Source organism: Lolium perenne, chromosome 7 (genome assembly GCF_019359855.2).
Source record: "Lolium perenne isolate Kyuss_39 chromosome 7, Kyuss_2.0, whole genome shotgun sequence".
In the NCBI taxonomy this organism is placed as follows: domain Eukaryota; kingdom Viridiplantae; phylum Streptophyta; class Magnoliopsida; order Poales; family Poaceae; genus Lolium; species Lolium perenne.
The window spans coordinates 288,566,196-288,582,839 of NC_067250.2; the positions used below are offsets into that span (position 1 = coordinate 288,566,196).

Below are 16,644 nucleotides of genomic sequence, written 5' to 3' on the forward strand. Positions count from 1 at the left end.
AATTCCATCATTCACCTTTGCAATATATAGCTCATGGGACAAATAGCTTAAAAACTATTGTGGTATTGAATATGTAATTATGCACTTTATCCCTTATTAAGTTGCTTGTTGTGCGATAACCATGTTCACTGGGGACGCCATCAACTTTTCATTGTTGAATTTCATGTGAGTTGCTATGCATGTCCGTCTTGTCTGAAGTAAGAGAGATCTACCACCATATGGTTAAGCATGCATATGTTAGAGAAGAACATTGGGCCGCTAACTAAAGCCATGCTCCATGGTGGAAGTTTCAGTTTTGGACAACAATCCTCAAATCTCAAATGAGAAAATTATTAATTGTTGGTATATGCTTATGCATAAAAGAGGAGTCCATTATATGTTGTCTATGTTGTCCCGGTATGGATGTCTAAGTTGAAGAATAATCAATAGCGAGAAATCCAATGCGAGCTTTCTCCTTAGACCTTTGTACAAAGTGCATAGAGGTACCCCTTTGTGACACTTGGTAAAAACAATGCATTGTGATGATCCGGTAGTCCAAGCTAATTAGGACAAGGTGCGGGCACTATTAGTACACTATGCATGAGGCTTGCAACTTATAAGATATAATTTACATGATGCATATGCTTTATTACTACCGTTGACAAAATTGTTTCATGTTTTCAAAATCAAAGCTCTAGCACAAATATAGCAATCGATGCTTTTCCTCTATGGAGGACCATTCTTTTACTTTCAATGTTGAGTCAGTTCACCTATTTCTCTCCACCTCAAGAAGCAAACACTTGTGTGAACGTGCATTGATTCCTACATACTTGCTTATTGCACTTATTATATTACTCTATGTTGACAATATCCATGAGATATACATGTTACAAGTTGAAAGCAACCGCTGAAACTTAATCTTCTTTTGTGTTGCTTCAATATCTCTACTTTGAATTATTGCTTTATGAGTTAACTCTTATGCAAGACTTATTGATGCTTGTCTTGAAGTGCTATTCATGAAAAGTCTTTGCTATATGATTCACTTGTTTACTCATGTCATATACATTGTTTTGATCGCTGCATTCACTACATATGCTTTACAAATAGTATGATCAAGATTATGATGGCATGTCACTCCAGAAATTATACGTGTTATCGTTTTACCTCGCTCGGGACGAGCAGAACTAAGCTTGGGGATGCTGATACGTCTCCGACGTATCGATAATTTCTTATGTTCCATGCCACATTATTGATGTTATCTACATGTTTTATGCACACTTTATGTCATATTCGTGCATTTTCTGGAACTAACCTATTAACAAGATGCCGAAGTGCCGATTCTTTGTTTTTCTGCTGTTTTTGGTTTCAGAAATCCTAGTAAGGAAATATTCTCGGAATTGGACGAAATCAAAGCCCAGGGGCCTATTTTCTCACGAAGCTTCCAGAAGTCCGAAGGAGAGACGAAGAGGGGCCACGGAGGGGCCACACCCTAGGGCGGCGCGGCCCCCCCTTGGCCGCGCGGCCCTGTGGTGTGGGGCCCCCGTGCCGCCTCTTGACCTGCCCTTCCGCCTATAAAAAGTCTCCGTGACGAAACCCCCAGAACCGAGAGCCACGATACGGAAAACCTTCCAGAGACGCCGCCAACGCCGATCCCATCTCGGGGGATCCAGGAGATCGCCTCCGGCACCCTGCCGGAGAGGGGAATCATCTCCCGGAGGACTCTACGCCGCCATGGTCGCCTCCGGTGTGATGTGTGAGTAGTCTACCCCTGGACTATGGGTCCATAGCAGTAGCTAGATGGTTGTCTTCTCCCCATTGTGCTATCATTGTCGGATCTTGTGAGCTGCCTAACATGATCAAGATCATCTATCTGTAATTCTATATGTTGCGTTTGTTGGGATCCGATGAATAGAGAATACTTGTTATGTTGATTATCAAAGTTATATCTATGTGTTGTTTATGATCTTGCATGCTCTCCGTTACTAGTAGATACTCTAGCCAAGTTTTTGCTATTAACTCCAAGAGGGAGTACTTATGCTCGATAGTGGGTTCATGCCTGCATTGACACCTGGGACAGTGACAGAAAGTTCTAAGGTTGTGTTGTGCTATTGCCACTAGGGATAAAACATTAGTGCTATGTTCAAGGATGTAGTCACTAGTTACATTACGCACCATACTTAATGCAATTGTCTGTTGTTAGCAACTTAATACTGGAGGGGGTTCGGATGATAACCTGAAGGTGGACTTTTTAGGCATAGATGCAGTTGGATGACGGTCTATGTACTTTGTCGTAATGCCCAATTAAATCTCACTATACTCATCATGATATGTATGTGCATGGTCATGCTCTCTTTATTTGTCAATTGCCCAACTGTAATTTGTTCACCCAACATGCTGTTCGTCTTATGGGAGAGACACCTCTAGTGAACTGTGGACCCCGGTCCAATTCTCTTTACTGAAATACAATCTACTGCAATACTTGTTCTACTGTTTTCTGCAAACAATCATCTTCCACACAATACGGTTAACTCTTTGTTACAGCAAGCCGGTGAGATTGACAACCTCACTGTTTCGTTGGGGCAAAGTACTTTGGTTGTGTTGTGCAGGTTCCACGTTGGCGCCGGAATCACTGGTGTTGCGCCGCACTACATCTCGCCGCCATCAACCTTCAACGTGCTTCTTGACTCCTACTGGTCCGATTAAACCTTGGTTTCTTACTGAGGGAAACTTGCCGCTGTGCGCATCACACCTTCCTCTTGGGGTTCCCAACGGACGTGCCAACCACACGCATCAGGCACTCGATGGGCCTGCCTCGTTTTCGTCCCTCCCGTTTGACGCCTGCCTTATTGCCCTCCTCTCCGCCCTAGCTTCGCGCATCCGCTGGTGGAGCATGGCCGCTGGCGTTGGTGGAGCTTGCCGGCGACGCTGCCCCCTCACAGACGCAAGTCTCGCTTGCTCGTCCTCCGGCATGATGTAGGGGAGGCAGTGCATGTTGCCCGGGGTGGGGAAGATGGCGTAGAAGTTGGTGAAGATGTTGTAGTTGGTGAATGCGATGAACTCGCACCCGCACCAAAACACCTGCCCGAGCAGATGGTGAGCGTCGAACCTGTTGGTGAAAGTTACGAAGAGGCCGATGACGTTGCCGGAGTTGCCGTCGTAGTACTTCTCAAGCTCGAACATGCTTGGCGAGTCTGGAGGGAGGTGGCGGTAGCCGGAAGAGAGGAAGCATGAAGCTAGCTCCGTTGGGCCCCTCCACCTCGATATGGCCCACACGCGTAGCTGGTTCTCGCAGACGACTCCGGCCGGGTACTGTCTCTCCGGCACGGTTCCAGGGCGGCGGAACATAGGGCCGTTGAACTGCATTGTAGCGATCTCCTTGAGATGTGGCGTGTATTGGATTTGGAGGCGGTTAGATGGGATGGGAGATAGATTTGATGAGTGTGAGACAGAGTGAGCACAATGGTGGCGTTAAATAGGCGTGGATGGGTGAGGTGAGGGGGCTTGTGAGCTGCTTTCGTGTTATCCACTAACTGCACATTGAAACGCAGGACACGGCATCCAAAGCGGCGCACGGTGTTTAGTGTGTCAATTAATTAGGCGCGTGGATACAGAACTGCGCGTGTGAACCGAAACCTTTTTCAGCGTGACGGAAAAAACGAACCGACGACCGACACGCCCGCGTGAAGCTGTTACCACTGCCATGCGACACATATGCACGCCGCGTCTCAGAGTTTCAGCGTTTCAGCGTTTGTGCGATGGAGCGACGTCTGCAACGAGCGCATGCATGGCAACACGCAACGTGGTGGATCGCTGCGCATGCATGGCAGGCCTAGACGGGCTCGTTCGACGATGGCATGCGTGGACGCGTGAGCCAGAGCCCAATGGATATTTCGACGTCTCCTGCCAAACCGCGAGACGCTGGAAGAAAAAAAAACGCTAGCCAATCACGTCGCCAAATCGTCGCTCTCGCGGATAGCCCGTTGATTCCTTCTAGAAGACCGATCCAACGGATGCAGTTCAGCACCGTAGCGTTAGATGCACTAAGATGGATGGTCGACGTTTTGTTTTCCAGACCTCTCTCATGTTTTAGCGGAGGAGTGTGCTATCAACTAAATGTTTTGTTTTATTAGCTATTTCTATTTTTATTGTGACTTTGTTGCTAGTAGATGATGTAAATATGCATTAAGTTAATAATTGTGTGCACGACAATCCTTGTGCTAAAAAAATAAACAGAAAAACCTATCTCTTGTTAGCTATCCAAACCATGTGCCAAGTGTGGCCTCACCCTGGCATCCCCAGCCACTTGATTTGCCCCAAAAGTGCATGTTTTGGCCTAAAACCCTATATTTGGGGTGTCTGGGTGCAACCCACCATGGTCTACCCCATATTATTCATGTAAATTCCAAGGGTAGCAGTGTGGGGCATGCATTGGTGCACCCATGTGCCAAGTGTGGCCTCACCCTGGCATCCCCAGCCACTTGATTTGCCCCAAAAGTGCATGTTTTGGCCTAAAACCCTATATTTGGGGTGTCTGGGTGCAACCCACCATGGTCTACCCCATATTATTCATGTAAATTCCAAGGGTGGCAGTGTGGGGCATGCATTGGTGCACCCATGTGCCAAGTGTGGCCTCACCCAGTCATCCCCAGCCACTTGATTTGCCCCAAAAGTGCATGTTTTGGCCTAAAACCCTATATTTGGGGTGTCTGGGTGCAACTCACCATGGTCTACCCCATATTATTCATGTAAATTCCAAGGGTAGAAGTGTGGGGCATGCATTGGTGCACCCATGTCCCAAGTGTGGCCTCACCCTGGCATCCCCATCCACTTGATTTGCCCCAAAAGTGCATGTTTTGGCCTAAAACCCTATATTTGGGGTGTCTGGGTGCAACCCACCATGGTATACCCCATATTATTCACGTAAACTCTAAGGGTAGCAGTGTGGGGCATGCAATGGTGCACCCATGTGCCAAGTGTGGCCTCACCCTGGCATCCCTAGCCACTTGATTTGCCCCAAAAGTGCATGTTTTGGCCTAAAACCCTATATTTGGGGTGTCTGGTAGCAACACATCATGGACTGCCCCATATTATTCATGTAAATTCCAAGGGTAGAAGTGTGGGGCATGCATTGGTGCACCCATGTGCCAAGTGTGGCCTCACCCTGACATCCCCAGCCACTTGATTTGCCCCAAAAGTGCATGTTTTTTTGGCCTAAAACCCTATATTTGGGGTGTCTGGGTGCAACCCACCATGGTCTACCCCATATTATTCATGTAAATTCCAAGGGTAGCACTGTGGGGCATGCATTGGTGCACCCATGTGCCAAGTGTGGCCTCACCCTGGCATCCCCAGCCACTTGATTTGCCCCAAAAGTGCATGTTTTGGCCTAAAACCCTATATTTGGGGTGTCTGGGTGCAACCCATCATGGTCTACCCCATATTATTCATGTAAATTCCAAGGGTGGCAGTGTGGGGCATGCATTGGTGCACCCATGTGCCAAGTGTGGCCTCACCCTGGCATCCCCAGCCACTTGATTTGCCCCAAAAGTGCATGTTTTGGCCTAAAACCCTATATTTTGGGTGTCTGGGTGCAACCCACCATGGTCTACCCCATATTATTCATGTAAATTCCAAGGGTAGCAGTGTGGGGCATGCATTGGTGCACCCATGTGCCAAGTGTGGCCTCACCCTGGCATCCCCAGCCACTTGATTTGCCCCAAAAGTGCATGTTTTGGCCTAAAACCCTATATTTGGGGTGTCTGGGTGCAACCCACCATGATCTACCCCATATTATTCATGTAAATTCCAAGTGTGGCAGTGTGGGGCATGCATTGGTGCACCCATGTGCCAAGTGTGGTCTCACCCTGGCATCCCCAGCCACTTGATTTGCCCCAAAAGTGCATGTTTTGGCCTAAAACCCTATATTTGGGGTGTCTGGGTGCAACTCAACATGGTCTACCCCATATTATTCATGTAAATTCTAAGGGTAGCAGTGTGGGGCATGCATTGGTGCACCCATGTGCCAAGTGTGGCCTCACCCATCCCCAGCCACTTGATTTGCCCCAAAAGTGCATGTTTTGGCCTAAAACCCTATATTTGGGGTGTCTGGGTGCAACTCACCATGGTCTACCCCATATTATTCATGTAAATTCCAAGGGTAGAAGTGTGGGGCATGCATTGGTGCACCCATGTGCCAAGTGTGGCCTCACCCGGCATCCCCAAACACTTGATTTGCCCCAAAAGTGCATGTTTTGGCCTAAAACCCTATATTTGGGGTGTCTGGGTGCAACCCACCATGGTCTACCCCATATTATTCATGTAAATTCCAAGGGTAGCAGTGTGGGGCATGCATTGGTGCACCCATGTGCCAAGTGTGGCCTCACCCTGGCATCCCCAGCCACTTGATTTGCCCCAAAAGTGCATGTTTTGGCCTAAAACCCTATATTTGGGGTGTCTGGGTGCAACCCACCATGGTCTACCCCATATTATTCATGTAAATTCCAAGGGTGGCAGTGTGGGGCATGCATTGGTGCACCCATGTGCCAAGTGTGGCCTCACCCTGGCATCCCCAGCCACTTGATTTGCCCCAAAAGTGCATGTTTTGGCCTAAAACCCTATATTTGGGGTGTCTGGGTGCAACTCACCATGGTCTACCCCATATTATTCATGTAAATTCCAAGGGTAGAAGTGTGGGGCATGCATTGGTGCACCCATGTCCCAAGTGTGGCCTCACCCTGGCATCCCCATCCACTTGATTTGCCCCAAAAGTGCATGTTTTGGCCTAAAACCCTATATTTGGGGTGTCTGGGTGCAACCCACCATGGTCTACCCCATATTATTCATGTAAACTCTAAGGGTAGCAGTGTGGGGCATGCAATGGTGCACCCATGTGCCAAGTGTGGCCTCACCCTGGCATCCCTAGCCACTTGATTTGCCCCAAAAGTGCATGTTTTGGCCTAAAACCCTATATTTGGGGTGTCTGGTGCAACTCACCATGGACTACCCCATATTATTCATGTAAATTCAAAGGGTAGACTTGTGGGGCAGGCATTGGTGCACCAATGTGCCAAGTGTGGCATACCCCTGGCATCCCCAGCCACTTGATTTGCCCCAAAAGTGCATGTTTTGGCCTAAAACCCTATATTTGGGGTGTCTGGGTGCAACCCACCATGGTCTACCCCATATTATTCATGTAAATTCCAAGGGTAGCAGTGTGGGGCATGCATTGGTGCACCCATGTGCCAAGTGTGGCCTCACCCTGGCATCCCCAGCCACTTGATTTGCCCCAAAAGTGCATGTTTTGGCCTAAAACCCTATATTTGGGGTGTCTGGGTGCAACCCACCATGGTCTACCCCATATTATTCATGTAAATTCCAAGGGTGGCAGTGTGGGGCATGCATTGGTGCACCCATGTGCCAAGTGTGGCCTCACCCTGGCATCCCCAGCCACTTGATTTGCCCCAAAAGTGCATGTTTTGGCCTAAAACCCTATATTTTGGGTGTCTGGGTGCAACCCACCATGGTCTACCCCATATTATTCATGTAAATTCCAAGGGTAGCAGTGTGGGGCATGCATTGGTGCACCCATGTGCCAAGTGTGGCCTCACCCTGGCATCCCCAGCCACTTGATTTGCCCCAAAAGTGCATGTTTTGGCCTAAAACCCTATATTTGGGGTGTCTGGGTGCAACCCACCATGGTCTACCCCATATTATTCATGTAAATTCCAAGCGTGGCAGTGTGGGGCATGCATTGGTGCACCCATGTGCCAAGTGTGGCCTCACCCTGGCATCCCCAGCCACTTGATTTGCCCCAAAAGTGCATGTTTTGGCCTAAAACCCTATATTTGGGGTGTCTGGGTGCAACTCAACATGGTCTACCCCATATTATTCATGTAAATTCCAAGGGTAGCAGTGTGGGGCATGCATTGGTGCACCCATGTGCCAAGTGTGGCCTCACCCATCCCCAGCCACTTGATTTGCCCCAAAAGTGCATGTTTTGGCCTAAAACCCTATATTTGGGGTGTCTGGGTGCAACTCACCATGGTCTACCCCATATTATTCATGTAAATTCCAAGGGTAGAAGTGTGGGGCATGCATTGGTGCACCCATGTGCCAAGTGTGGCCTCACCCTGGCATCCCCAGCCACTTGATTTGCCCCAAAAGTGCATGTTTTGGCCTAAAACCCTATATTTGGGGTGTCTGGGTGCAACCCACCATGGTCTACCCCATATTATTCATGTAAATTCCAAGGGTAGCAGTGTGGGGCATGCATTGGTGCACCCATGTGCCAAGTGTGGCCTCACCCTGGCATCCCCAAACCACTTGATTTGCCCCAAAAGTGCATGTTTTGGCCTAAAACCCTATATTTGGGGTGTCTGGGTGCAACCCACCATGGTCTACCCCATATTATTCATGTAAATTCCAAGGGTGGCAGTGTGGGGCATGCATTGGTGCACCCATGTGCCAAGTGTAGCCTCACCCTGGCATCCCCAGCCACTTGATTTGCCCCAAAAGTGCATGTTTTGGCCTAAAACCCTATATTTGGGGTGTCTGGGTGCAACTCACCATGGTCTACCCCATATTATTCATGTAAATTCCAAGGGTAGAAGTGTGGGGCATGCATTGGTGCACCCATGTCCCAAGTGTGGCCTCACCCTGGCATCCCCATCCACTTGATTTGCCCCAAAAGTGCATGTTTTGGCCTAAAACCCTATATTTGGGGTGTCTGGGTGCAACCCACCATGGTCTACCCCATATTATTCATGTAAACTCTAAGGGTAGCAGTGTGGGGCATGCAATGGTGCACCCATGTGCCAAGTGTGGCCTCACCCTGGCATCCCTAGCCACTTGATTTGCCCCAAAAGTGCATGTTTTGGCCTAAAACCCTATATTTGGGGTGTCTGGGTGCAACTCACCATGGTCTACCCCATATTATTCAGGGATTTCTATTTTCGTGCCCTCAGGTCCTTAGTTGTACTCAGTTTTCCCCAGCTCCTTAGTTTTTCCTTAGTTTTCCCCAAGCCCTTGTCTGAACCGCAGAAGGAGCTCGGACGGAAGGAATCCGTTAAGTTGACCGTTCCGTGCTGACGAGTGGGGTCGTGTCGTTTGTGGGGTCGCATTGTGTGGGACCGCGTCGTGTGGGGCTGGTAGGAAGGGACCGCGTGGGACAGGACGAGGCCGTGTTTGTGTGGCCGTAGCGTGTGGGGCCGTAGCGTGTGGGTCCGGGACGGGGGCACGAGTGGTTTCTGTCTCTTTCGCCCAGATTAGCAGTTTTCAATGTACCTTTTTCCTCTCTATCGCTCGATCTCATTCATATTTGATAGCCCAAATTGGTAGCAAATCTAGAGCAGCTTCTCCTTCTGTTTTTTAATGCCATTCATTTCTTTATGCCTTCGTTTTTACCCAATCAGGTAGGAAATCTAGGGCACAAATCCAGAGAAAAAATATAGGATAAGCTGCATACAGCAACCAACATAGCATAGATATATTCAGGACAGATCCAAAAGTAGTACCGATAGATCCAACATAAGCTACATTTTACATGAAATTAAGCTGCTCTACAGATAGAGCAGTCACATACAGAGAGTGCGATGAGGCACGTTCAACGCCTCCAGGTAGCGCGTGTGACTCGCTTGGAGGTTGCGCAGGTGAATCCCAAGTGCTTTGTGTTTGGCCATGTACGCATGCACGTTCACGGTCCTTCCAACTCTAGCGCCACATCTGCCAATGGATTCAGCATGGTTCACCAGGGGAGTTGAAGTCGGTGGCGCGGAGCTTCCTGTTGCGTAAGGGGCACTTGTAAATGCCTCGAGCAAAAGGGCCATCGTAATGGCCGGACTGCAGCCTCCTGAGGACGTGACGAGTCTTGGTGTGGAAGGACTCGTCGTCGCTGTCGACGTCGCTGCTCTGCACCTGTCACGTAGCACCAAAGATCGTGCAAAAAACACGGAGTCAATTGCAACGATGATGGAACAGAGAGTGAACAAAAAATCATGCATGATAATATGGGCTCGAAAAAAAGAGGTAGCCTCAGTTACATTGGACACACTTATATCCAGGATTTGAGTCAGCAAACCAAAGATCATGCACAACAAATTTGTACACACCAATTGTTTACTGACCAAACCCTGAATCAATTTATGCCCAAATATTCATCATCATCGGCACAAATCTTAAACAAAAGCAAATCACAAACACTAATAACTCAAGATATAACACAAAAGGATCGAACTAGGAACAGACGAACGATAATAACGCAAGATCTAACAAAAAGGATTGAACTAGGAACAGACGAACCGTAATAACGGTAGATCTAACACAAAATGATTGAAATGAGATAAGAACAAGGGAACAAAGGGTTACCTCCGGCTCGTTGTCGACGATGGTGGTGTCGTAGGGGTTCTCCGGCGCGTCGTACTGCACTGGTTCGTACGGGTCCCAATCGACGGGGGCCTGGACGGGGGCGGCGGCCGATGCGCCGATCGCTACGATGGAAGCAGCGACAGGGGGCCTGGACGGGGGCGGCGGCTGATGTGCCGACAATGGGCATCTCATTCTTCTCCATCGCCGGCGGTTTTCTTCGGGGTTTTTTCTTCGGTTGTGGAGAAGATGATGGGACAGGAGAGGCGGTTGCAGTGAGCCAGTGAGAACGTGCGTCGAGGGAGAGAAAGAGGGGCTCTATAAAGACGAAGGTGGCGTGTACCGCAACACGCGTCCGCTTATGCACGGCAACACGCGTCCGCTATGCACGGCTGCAGCGTGCACCGCGACCCGCGTCTAACCCCGGGACGTTTGGTGTACTCAGTTATAACCTCAGGCCTTATACAGAAATTTTATCTGTACTCAGTTTTCCCCTCGAGGACTTAGACCGGCAAGTGCAATATACTCAGTTTTACCCTCAGGTAGCTGGTCAACAGAGAGTCAACAAATGAGATTAACATAGCTAATTGAGTCATTTCATGCGCAAAAAAATCCAAAAAATAAAAACATAGTGGCAACTACTCATGGAGTCTTCGTACGCAACCTGCCACCTAGAAAACCTGCACAACCATATATAAATCAAGTTTTACCACAAAGTGCCACTTCTCAGAATCACTAGTGTAGCTATGAAGATGCATGGTTTTCCACCCAAACCCCTTTGCAAAACATCTTTCCCAAAACATAGTTTGTCTAAATGATGCCATAATTGTCACACTCATGTATATTTGAATTGCAAATAATTTGATGTAGCCCAATATGAATTATATTGTACAAAACACACATTTTTCATTTTGTAATTCTTTTGTTTGAATCCCTTAGTCTATTTACTATTTATGTGCCCTTGGATTCTTAGTACTACTCAGTTTTGCCCTCAAGTACTGTCACAAATGCTCTGAGAAGCCCAAACTTATCCTGATTGGTTGAGCCGTTGTCACACGGATCGACTCCTAACCGTTGATCCACCGATCTAACGGGCAGTATACCCCTATCCGTCTCTTCGTGGCAACCTCTCTCTCTCTCTCTCTCTCTCTCTCTCTCTTCGTGGCCACCCATCTCTCTCTCTCTCTGTCGGTGGAGAATGCAATGACGAGTTTGCCACTTAATATAGTTTGGGATATAGTATTGGTATAAACATGAGGCATACATATTTGCGGATTTCGGTGATTGCATTATTTGTCAGCCCTCTAACAATTATCAACTATCTTGAGCTGTCCTTTTCTTTTAGGGAATATAGTTTGGGATATAGTATTGGTATTTTGAAAAGGCCTAAAAGTGGTATAATTTTGTTATAAACATGAGGCATACATTTTTATGCGGATTTCGGCGATTGCATTATTTGTCACCCCTCTAACAATTATCAACTATCTTTAGCTGTCCTTTTCTTTTAGGGAATATAGTTTGGGATATGGTATTGGTATTTTGGAAAGGCCTAAAAGTGGTATAATTTTGGTATAAACATGAGGCATACATATTTGCGGATTTCGGGGATTGCATTATTTGTCACCCCTCTAACAATTATCAACTATCTTGAGCTGTCCTTTTCTTTTAGGGAATATAGTTTGGGTTATAGTATTGGTATTTTGAAACGGCCTAAAAGTGGTATAATTTTGTTATAAACATGAGGCATACATTTTTGCGAATTTCGGCGATTGCATTATTTGTCACCCCTCTAACAATTATCAACTATCTTTAGCTGTCCTTTTCTTTTAGGGAATATAGTTTGGGATATGGTATTGGTATTTTGGAAAGGCCTAAAAGTGGTATAATTTTGGTATAAACATGAGGCATACATATTTGCGGATTTCGGTGATTGCATTATTTGTCACCCCTCTAACAATTATCAACGATCTTTAGCTTTCCTTTTCTTTTAGGGAATATAGTTGGTAATTTCGGTGAATGCACACACTAACTTTGAAAACAACTACAAGTACATGTAACTGAATAATGGATTTGTAACAAGGTATCCCTTGTAACAACTTCTAGCGCCTGGTGAGCAATGATAAGAATCCGATCGTAATTATACAACAAAAAAAACAACCAGCCATCAGATTAGCTTGCTTCTTCAACTCGATCAGCTGCCTTAATCGCTTGTTCATTTTCTTCAGTTCTCCTTCACTTCCACCGACCGCATTGGGAGCATTAGGCATAATCGGAAGGTCCCTAATCGGAACGGCTCCTCTCTCCGCCGCATTCTCTACAAAGAAGTCCCCCTCCCAAATTGCGCCCCCAATAGCGCCAATTGATTCTGCAATGAAAGCCTCTGAACGTACACATCGATCCACTCGAAATGCCTGCATTTCTTCAAGATCTGAAAACAACTACGTGAACCCTAAATCCCAAATTCGAGGGAATAACAAGAAAATCGAGAGAAAACAGAGAAATTGGAGCGAGATCTAACCTTATCCCCCTCTCTATATGGCAAGCTCTCGCATGCAACGAACTCACGTCCACGGTTGCCGTTCTCGTCCGTCTTGGCGTATCGACCGCTTCAGAGGCTCCTGGCGTGGGCAGTCAGGGCATCTTGTCAAAGGCACGGGTCCATACTGCGGCCATGAAGACCGGGAGGTCGAAGAGAAACTAGACATCACCCGCCTACCGGAGAAGGGCTGCCGCTGGCGGAGAAGAAGAACAATGGGGCGCGGAGAAAGAAAGGCGAAGCAATGGCACGGGCACGGGCGCGGGGCTGGCTCGGGCTCCCATTTTGCAACGGTCACCTGGGTAAGTCGTGGGTCCTGGCGCACTTAACGTGGACAAGTTGTGGGTCCCACGATGATCCGGATAAGTGAAGACGTGTCCACCGCGGGGCACCAACAAGCGGCCCCACTTGCCGCACCAACCAACGTCAACTAACGGGATTCCTTCCGTCCGACCTCCTTCTGCGGGTTTCAGACAAGGTTTTGGGGAAAACTGAGGAAAAACTAAGGGGCTGGGGAAAACTGAGCACAACTAAGGAACCGAGGGCACGAAAATAGAAATCCCTATTATTCATGTAAATTCCAAGGGTAGAAGTGTGGGGCATGCATTGGTGCACCCATGTGCCAAGTGTGGCCTCACCCTGGCATCCCCAGCCACTTGATTTGCCCCAAAAGTGCATGTTTTGGCCTAAAACTCTATATTTGGGGTGTCTGGGTGCAACCCACCATGGTCTACCCCATATTATTCATGTAAATTCCAAGGGTAGCAGTGTGGGGCATGCATTGGTGCACCCATGTGCCAAGTGTGGCCTCACCCTGGCATCCCCAACCACTTGATTTGCCCCAAAAGTGCATGTTTTGGCTTAAAACCCTATATTTGGGGTGTCTGGGTGCAACCCACCATGGTCTACCCCATATTATTCATGTAAATTCCAAGGGTGGCAGTGTGGGGCATGCATTGGTGCACCCATGTGCCAAGTGTGGCCTCACCATGGGGTCCCCAGCCACTTGATTTGCCCAAAAGTGCATGTTTTGGCCTAAAACCCTATATTTGGGGTGTCTGGGTGCAACTCACCATGGTCTACCCCATATTATTCATGTAAATTCCAAAGGTAGCAGTGTGGGGCATGCATTGGTGCACCCATGTGCCAAGTGTGGCCTCACCCTGGCATCCCCAGCCACTTGATTTGCCCCAAAAGTGCATGTTTTGGCCTAAAACCCTATATTTGGGGTGTCTGGGTGCAACTCACCATGGTCTACCCCATATTATTCATGTAAATTCCAAGGGTAGAAGTGTGGGGCATGCATTGGTGCACCCATGTGCCAAGTGTGGCCTCACCCTGGCATCCCCAGCCACTTGATTTGCCCCAAAAGTGCATGTTTTGGCCTAAAACCCTATATTTTCCCTCTTAAATATAAAAAAGAAAAAAATTAAACAAAGGCTGCCTTGCTTGGACGATGATCCGGCCCACGAAACAAATTTCCGGCACGAAACGATCAAGCCCACCCACCCAACATATTAGTTAACAACTTTAATTGTGCAGGGCGTAATTTGCGGCAACACGTACTACCCATCACGGGTAACCCACACCCCCACGAACTATATCATCATCGTCTTTTCACACCGTTTCATCTCAGCGACGTCTGGGAGGCCGACCAAGCAACATCTTTCACCTGTTCATCTGAGAGAACTAGTGTTGATCATCGACGGCACCCCTTTGCCATGGATCAGGTATGTCAAGACTTTCACCTGTCGTAATATTATTTGACTTGTCGTCGAGATAGATCGCAAATTAGGTATGGGAGGCCGCCATGGGAATCGACCAGATCAACACATCCAAAATCTCATTGGATAGAGTCGGCGCTTCATACTTATTAGATTATACGTACTTAACAGATTCTAGTTCTCCGAAAACCCCTTTCGGGTAGATCATAAACACAAGTATATATAATGTCCTTAGGCCGCCATGTCCTTAATGCGTAATCTACAACTATGGTTAGATCATCCAGGGCAGATTAACGTTTGGGTAAATAATCGATTGTCCCCTCCTTATTTTATCACAAAGATTTGCACTAATCGCCACTAGTTAGATCTCTATATCCGGGACGCTTGAGTATTCCACACAAGAACTCATCAGTTATATGTGTTGTACACTTTGCTAGGTGGCACAACGTGTTAGCCCACGGCGTTGCGGTGCTGCTGTGAGGAAGAACAAAAAGCATATCGTAAGAGGTACACAAATTTAGGACACTCTTGTTTTCCAAGGAAATTGTAATATTCTGGTTTATGTATATAATTTTGTATGCAGGTCCTAACTGTGAGGAGGGTGAGGATTTTGAAGGTTTCATCAGGTATGCCAATCGCGTAAGAATGGATGATGCACAATTTGCTACATTGAAACAGCTAGTTGACAAGCACATGCCAAGAAAGCCACCGTATGTCTGCACGATCAAAAAATCAATCGTCGTGAAGAATAAAGCAAAAATGGTAAGCGCTGGATTGCACACCAAAATTTTCACAGTTTCCTAACATAGCTGATTGAATTCTCTAATTGACTGTAATCTTATATGCAGTACTTCTCGAGGGGATTCACACTAAACCACATTGCTAGGCATACACAGCTACCAGCAGAAATAGAAGTTTATTCATCGAATACTAAAATTGCAACAGTTAAGATGGTGATGAGCAAGTCACAGGTCAATGGAAAAGGCAAAGGAGGTGCCATGATAACAACAAACTGGATGGAGGTTGTGAAGAAGACTAATATGAGAGTTAAAAACGTGTTTGTGTTCTGGTTCCGTGGTAGCCGCGGTGGTGGTCTCAAGCTTCTGGTTGATATTCTCTGAAATCAACAAAGGCATTACATTATTTTTACAATTAACTTATTTGTCCAAGTTGGAAGTCATGCTGAGACATTTTGATGTTTGTTGCAAACTTTATTTGACGTTTATGTCATACTGTTTTCAAATTATTCATGAATGTCAGTAGTGGTTCAAATTTTAAGTTTACTGAAATTATAATGCATTGTAACCACGAAAAAACGCCGTGAAATAACCTTGCTCTCCGTCCATCTCCTCTCATTCCGACTATCAAACGCCGTCGCTAAGAGAATCTGTTTGAGCTACTTTGATTACTCTGCGCATAAGGTGTGAAAATTAATTTCTATTTGCAGCAGTTTTACGACATGAGTAATACTAATTAAGGTAACAACATGAATTAGCGGGCAATTATTCAAAAATGTGTACCTTTGATTGTACTAATTAAGGGGACAACATTAATAATCGATCCCCGTAATTGACTACGCCTCCAAACTATCGAATCCCAACATTCCCCACTAATTAAGGTAACGACATTATTTAGGGAAACAAACTTTGTCACGTTGATATCGACCCTCCCACGAATTAAGGTAACGACATTATTTAGGGAAATAAACTTTGTCACGTTGATATCGACCCTCCCACGAATTAAGGTAACAAGATTATGATCGCCTTTTGCCCACTTCCACCTATATAATCGCCTCATCTAACCTCATATCGTCTCTCATCGAAGCCTGGACGGGAAGAGCGGCGTCTGCGAAGTTACAATGGAAGATGATGTAAGTCATACGCAACTCATCTCGTGTTGTCTATATTTAATATCAGATCTAATCTAGTCAAGTACAAACTCGTCTCTTCCGATTGCCCGATGCCCTATTTTCTCTGACGGTGATCGATGCCCTAACCATCTTAGGACTCAAATTTGTACGTGTTACATCTTTTCTATATTGAACTA

General features: G+C 46.8%; 1 protein-coding gene across 1 annotated transcript; it reads left to right on the top strand.

Moving 5' to 3' along the window:
• Positions 1 to 14,535: 14,535 nt before the first annotated feature.
• Positions 14,536 to 15,726, top strand: LOC127298212 (uncharacterized). The gene is made up of 4 exons (XM_051328132.2): positions 14,536 to 14,604; positions 15,036 to 15,105; positions 15,182 to 15,360; positions 15,447 to 15,726. Exons 1-4 carry the CDS (start codon positions 14,596 to 14,598, stop codon positions 15,717 to 15,719), a joined length of 531 nt encoding a protein of 176 aa, XP_051184092.2. The 5' UTR covers positions 14,536 to 14,595; the 3' UTR covers positions 15,720 to 15,726.
• The last annotated feature ends 918 nt before the right edge of the window (positions 15,727 to 16,644 follow it).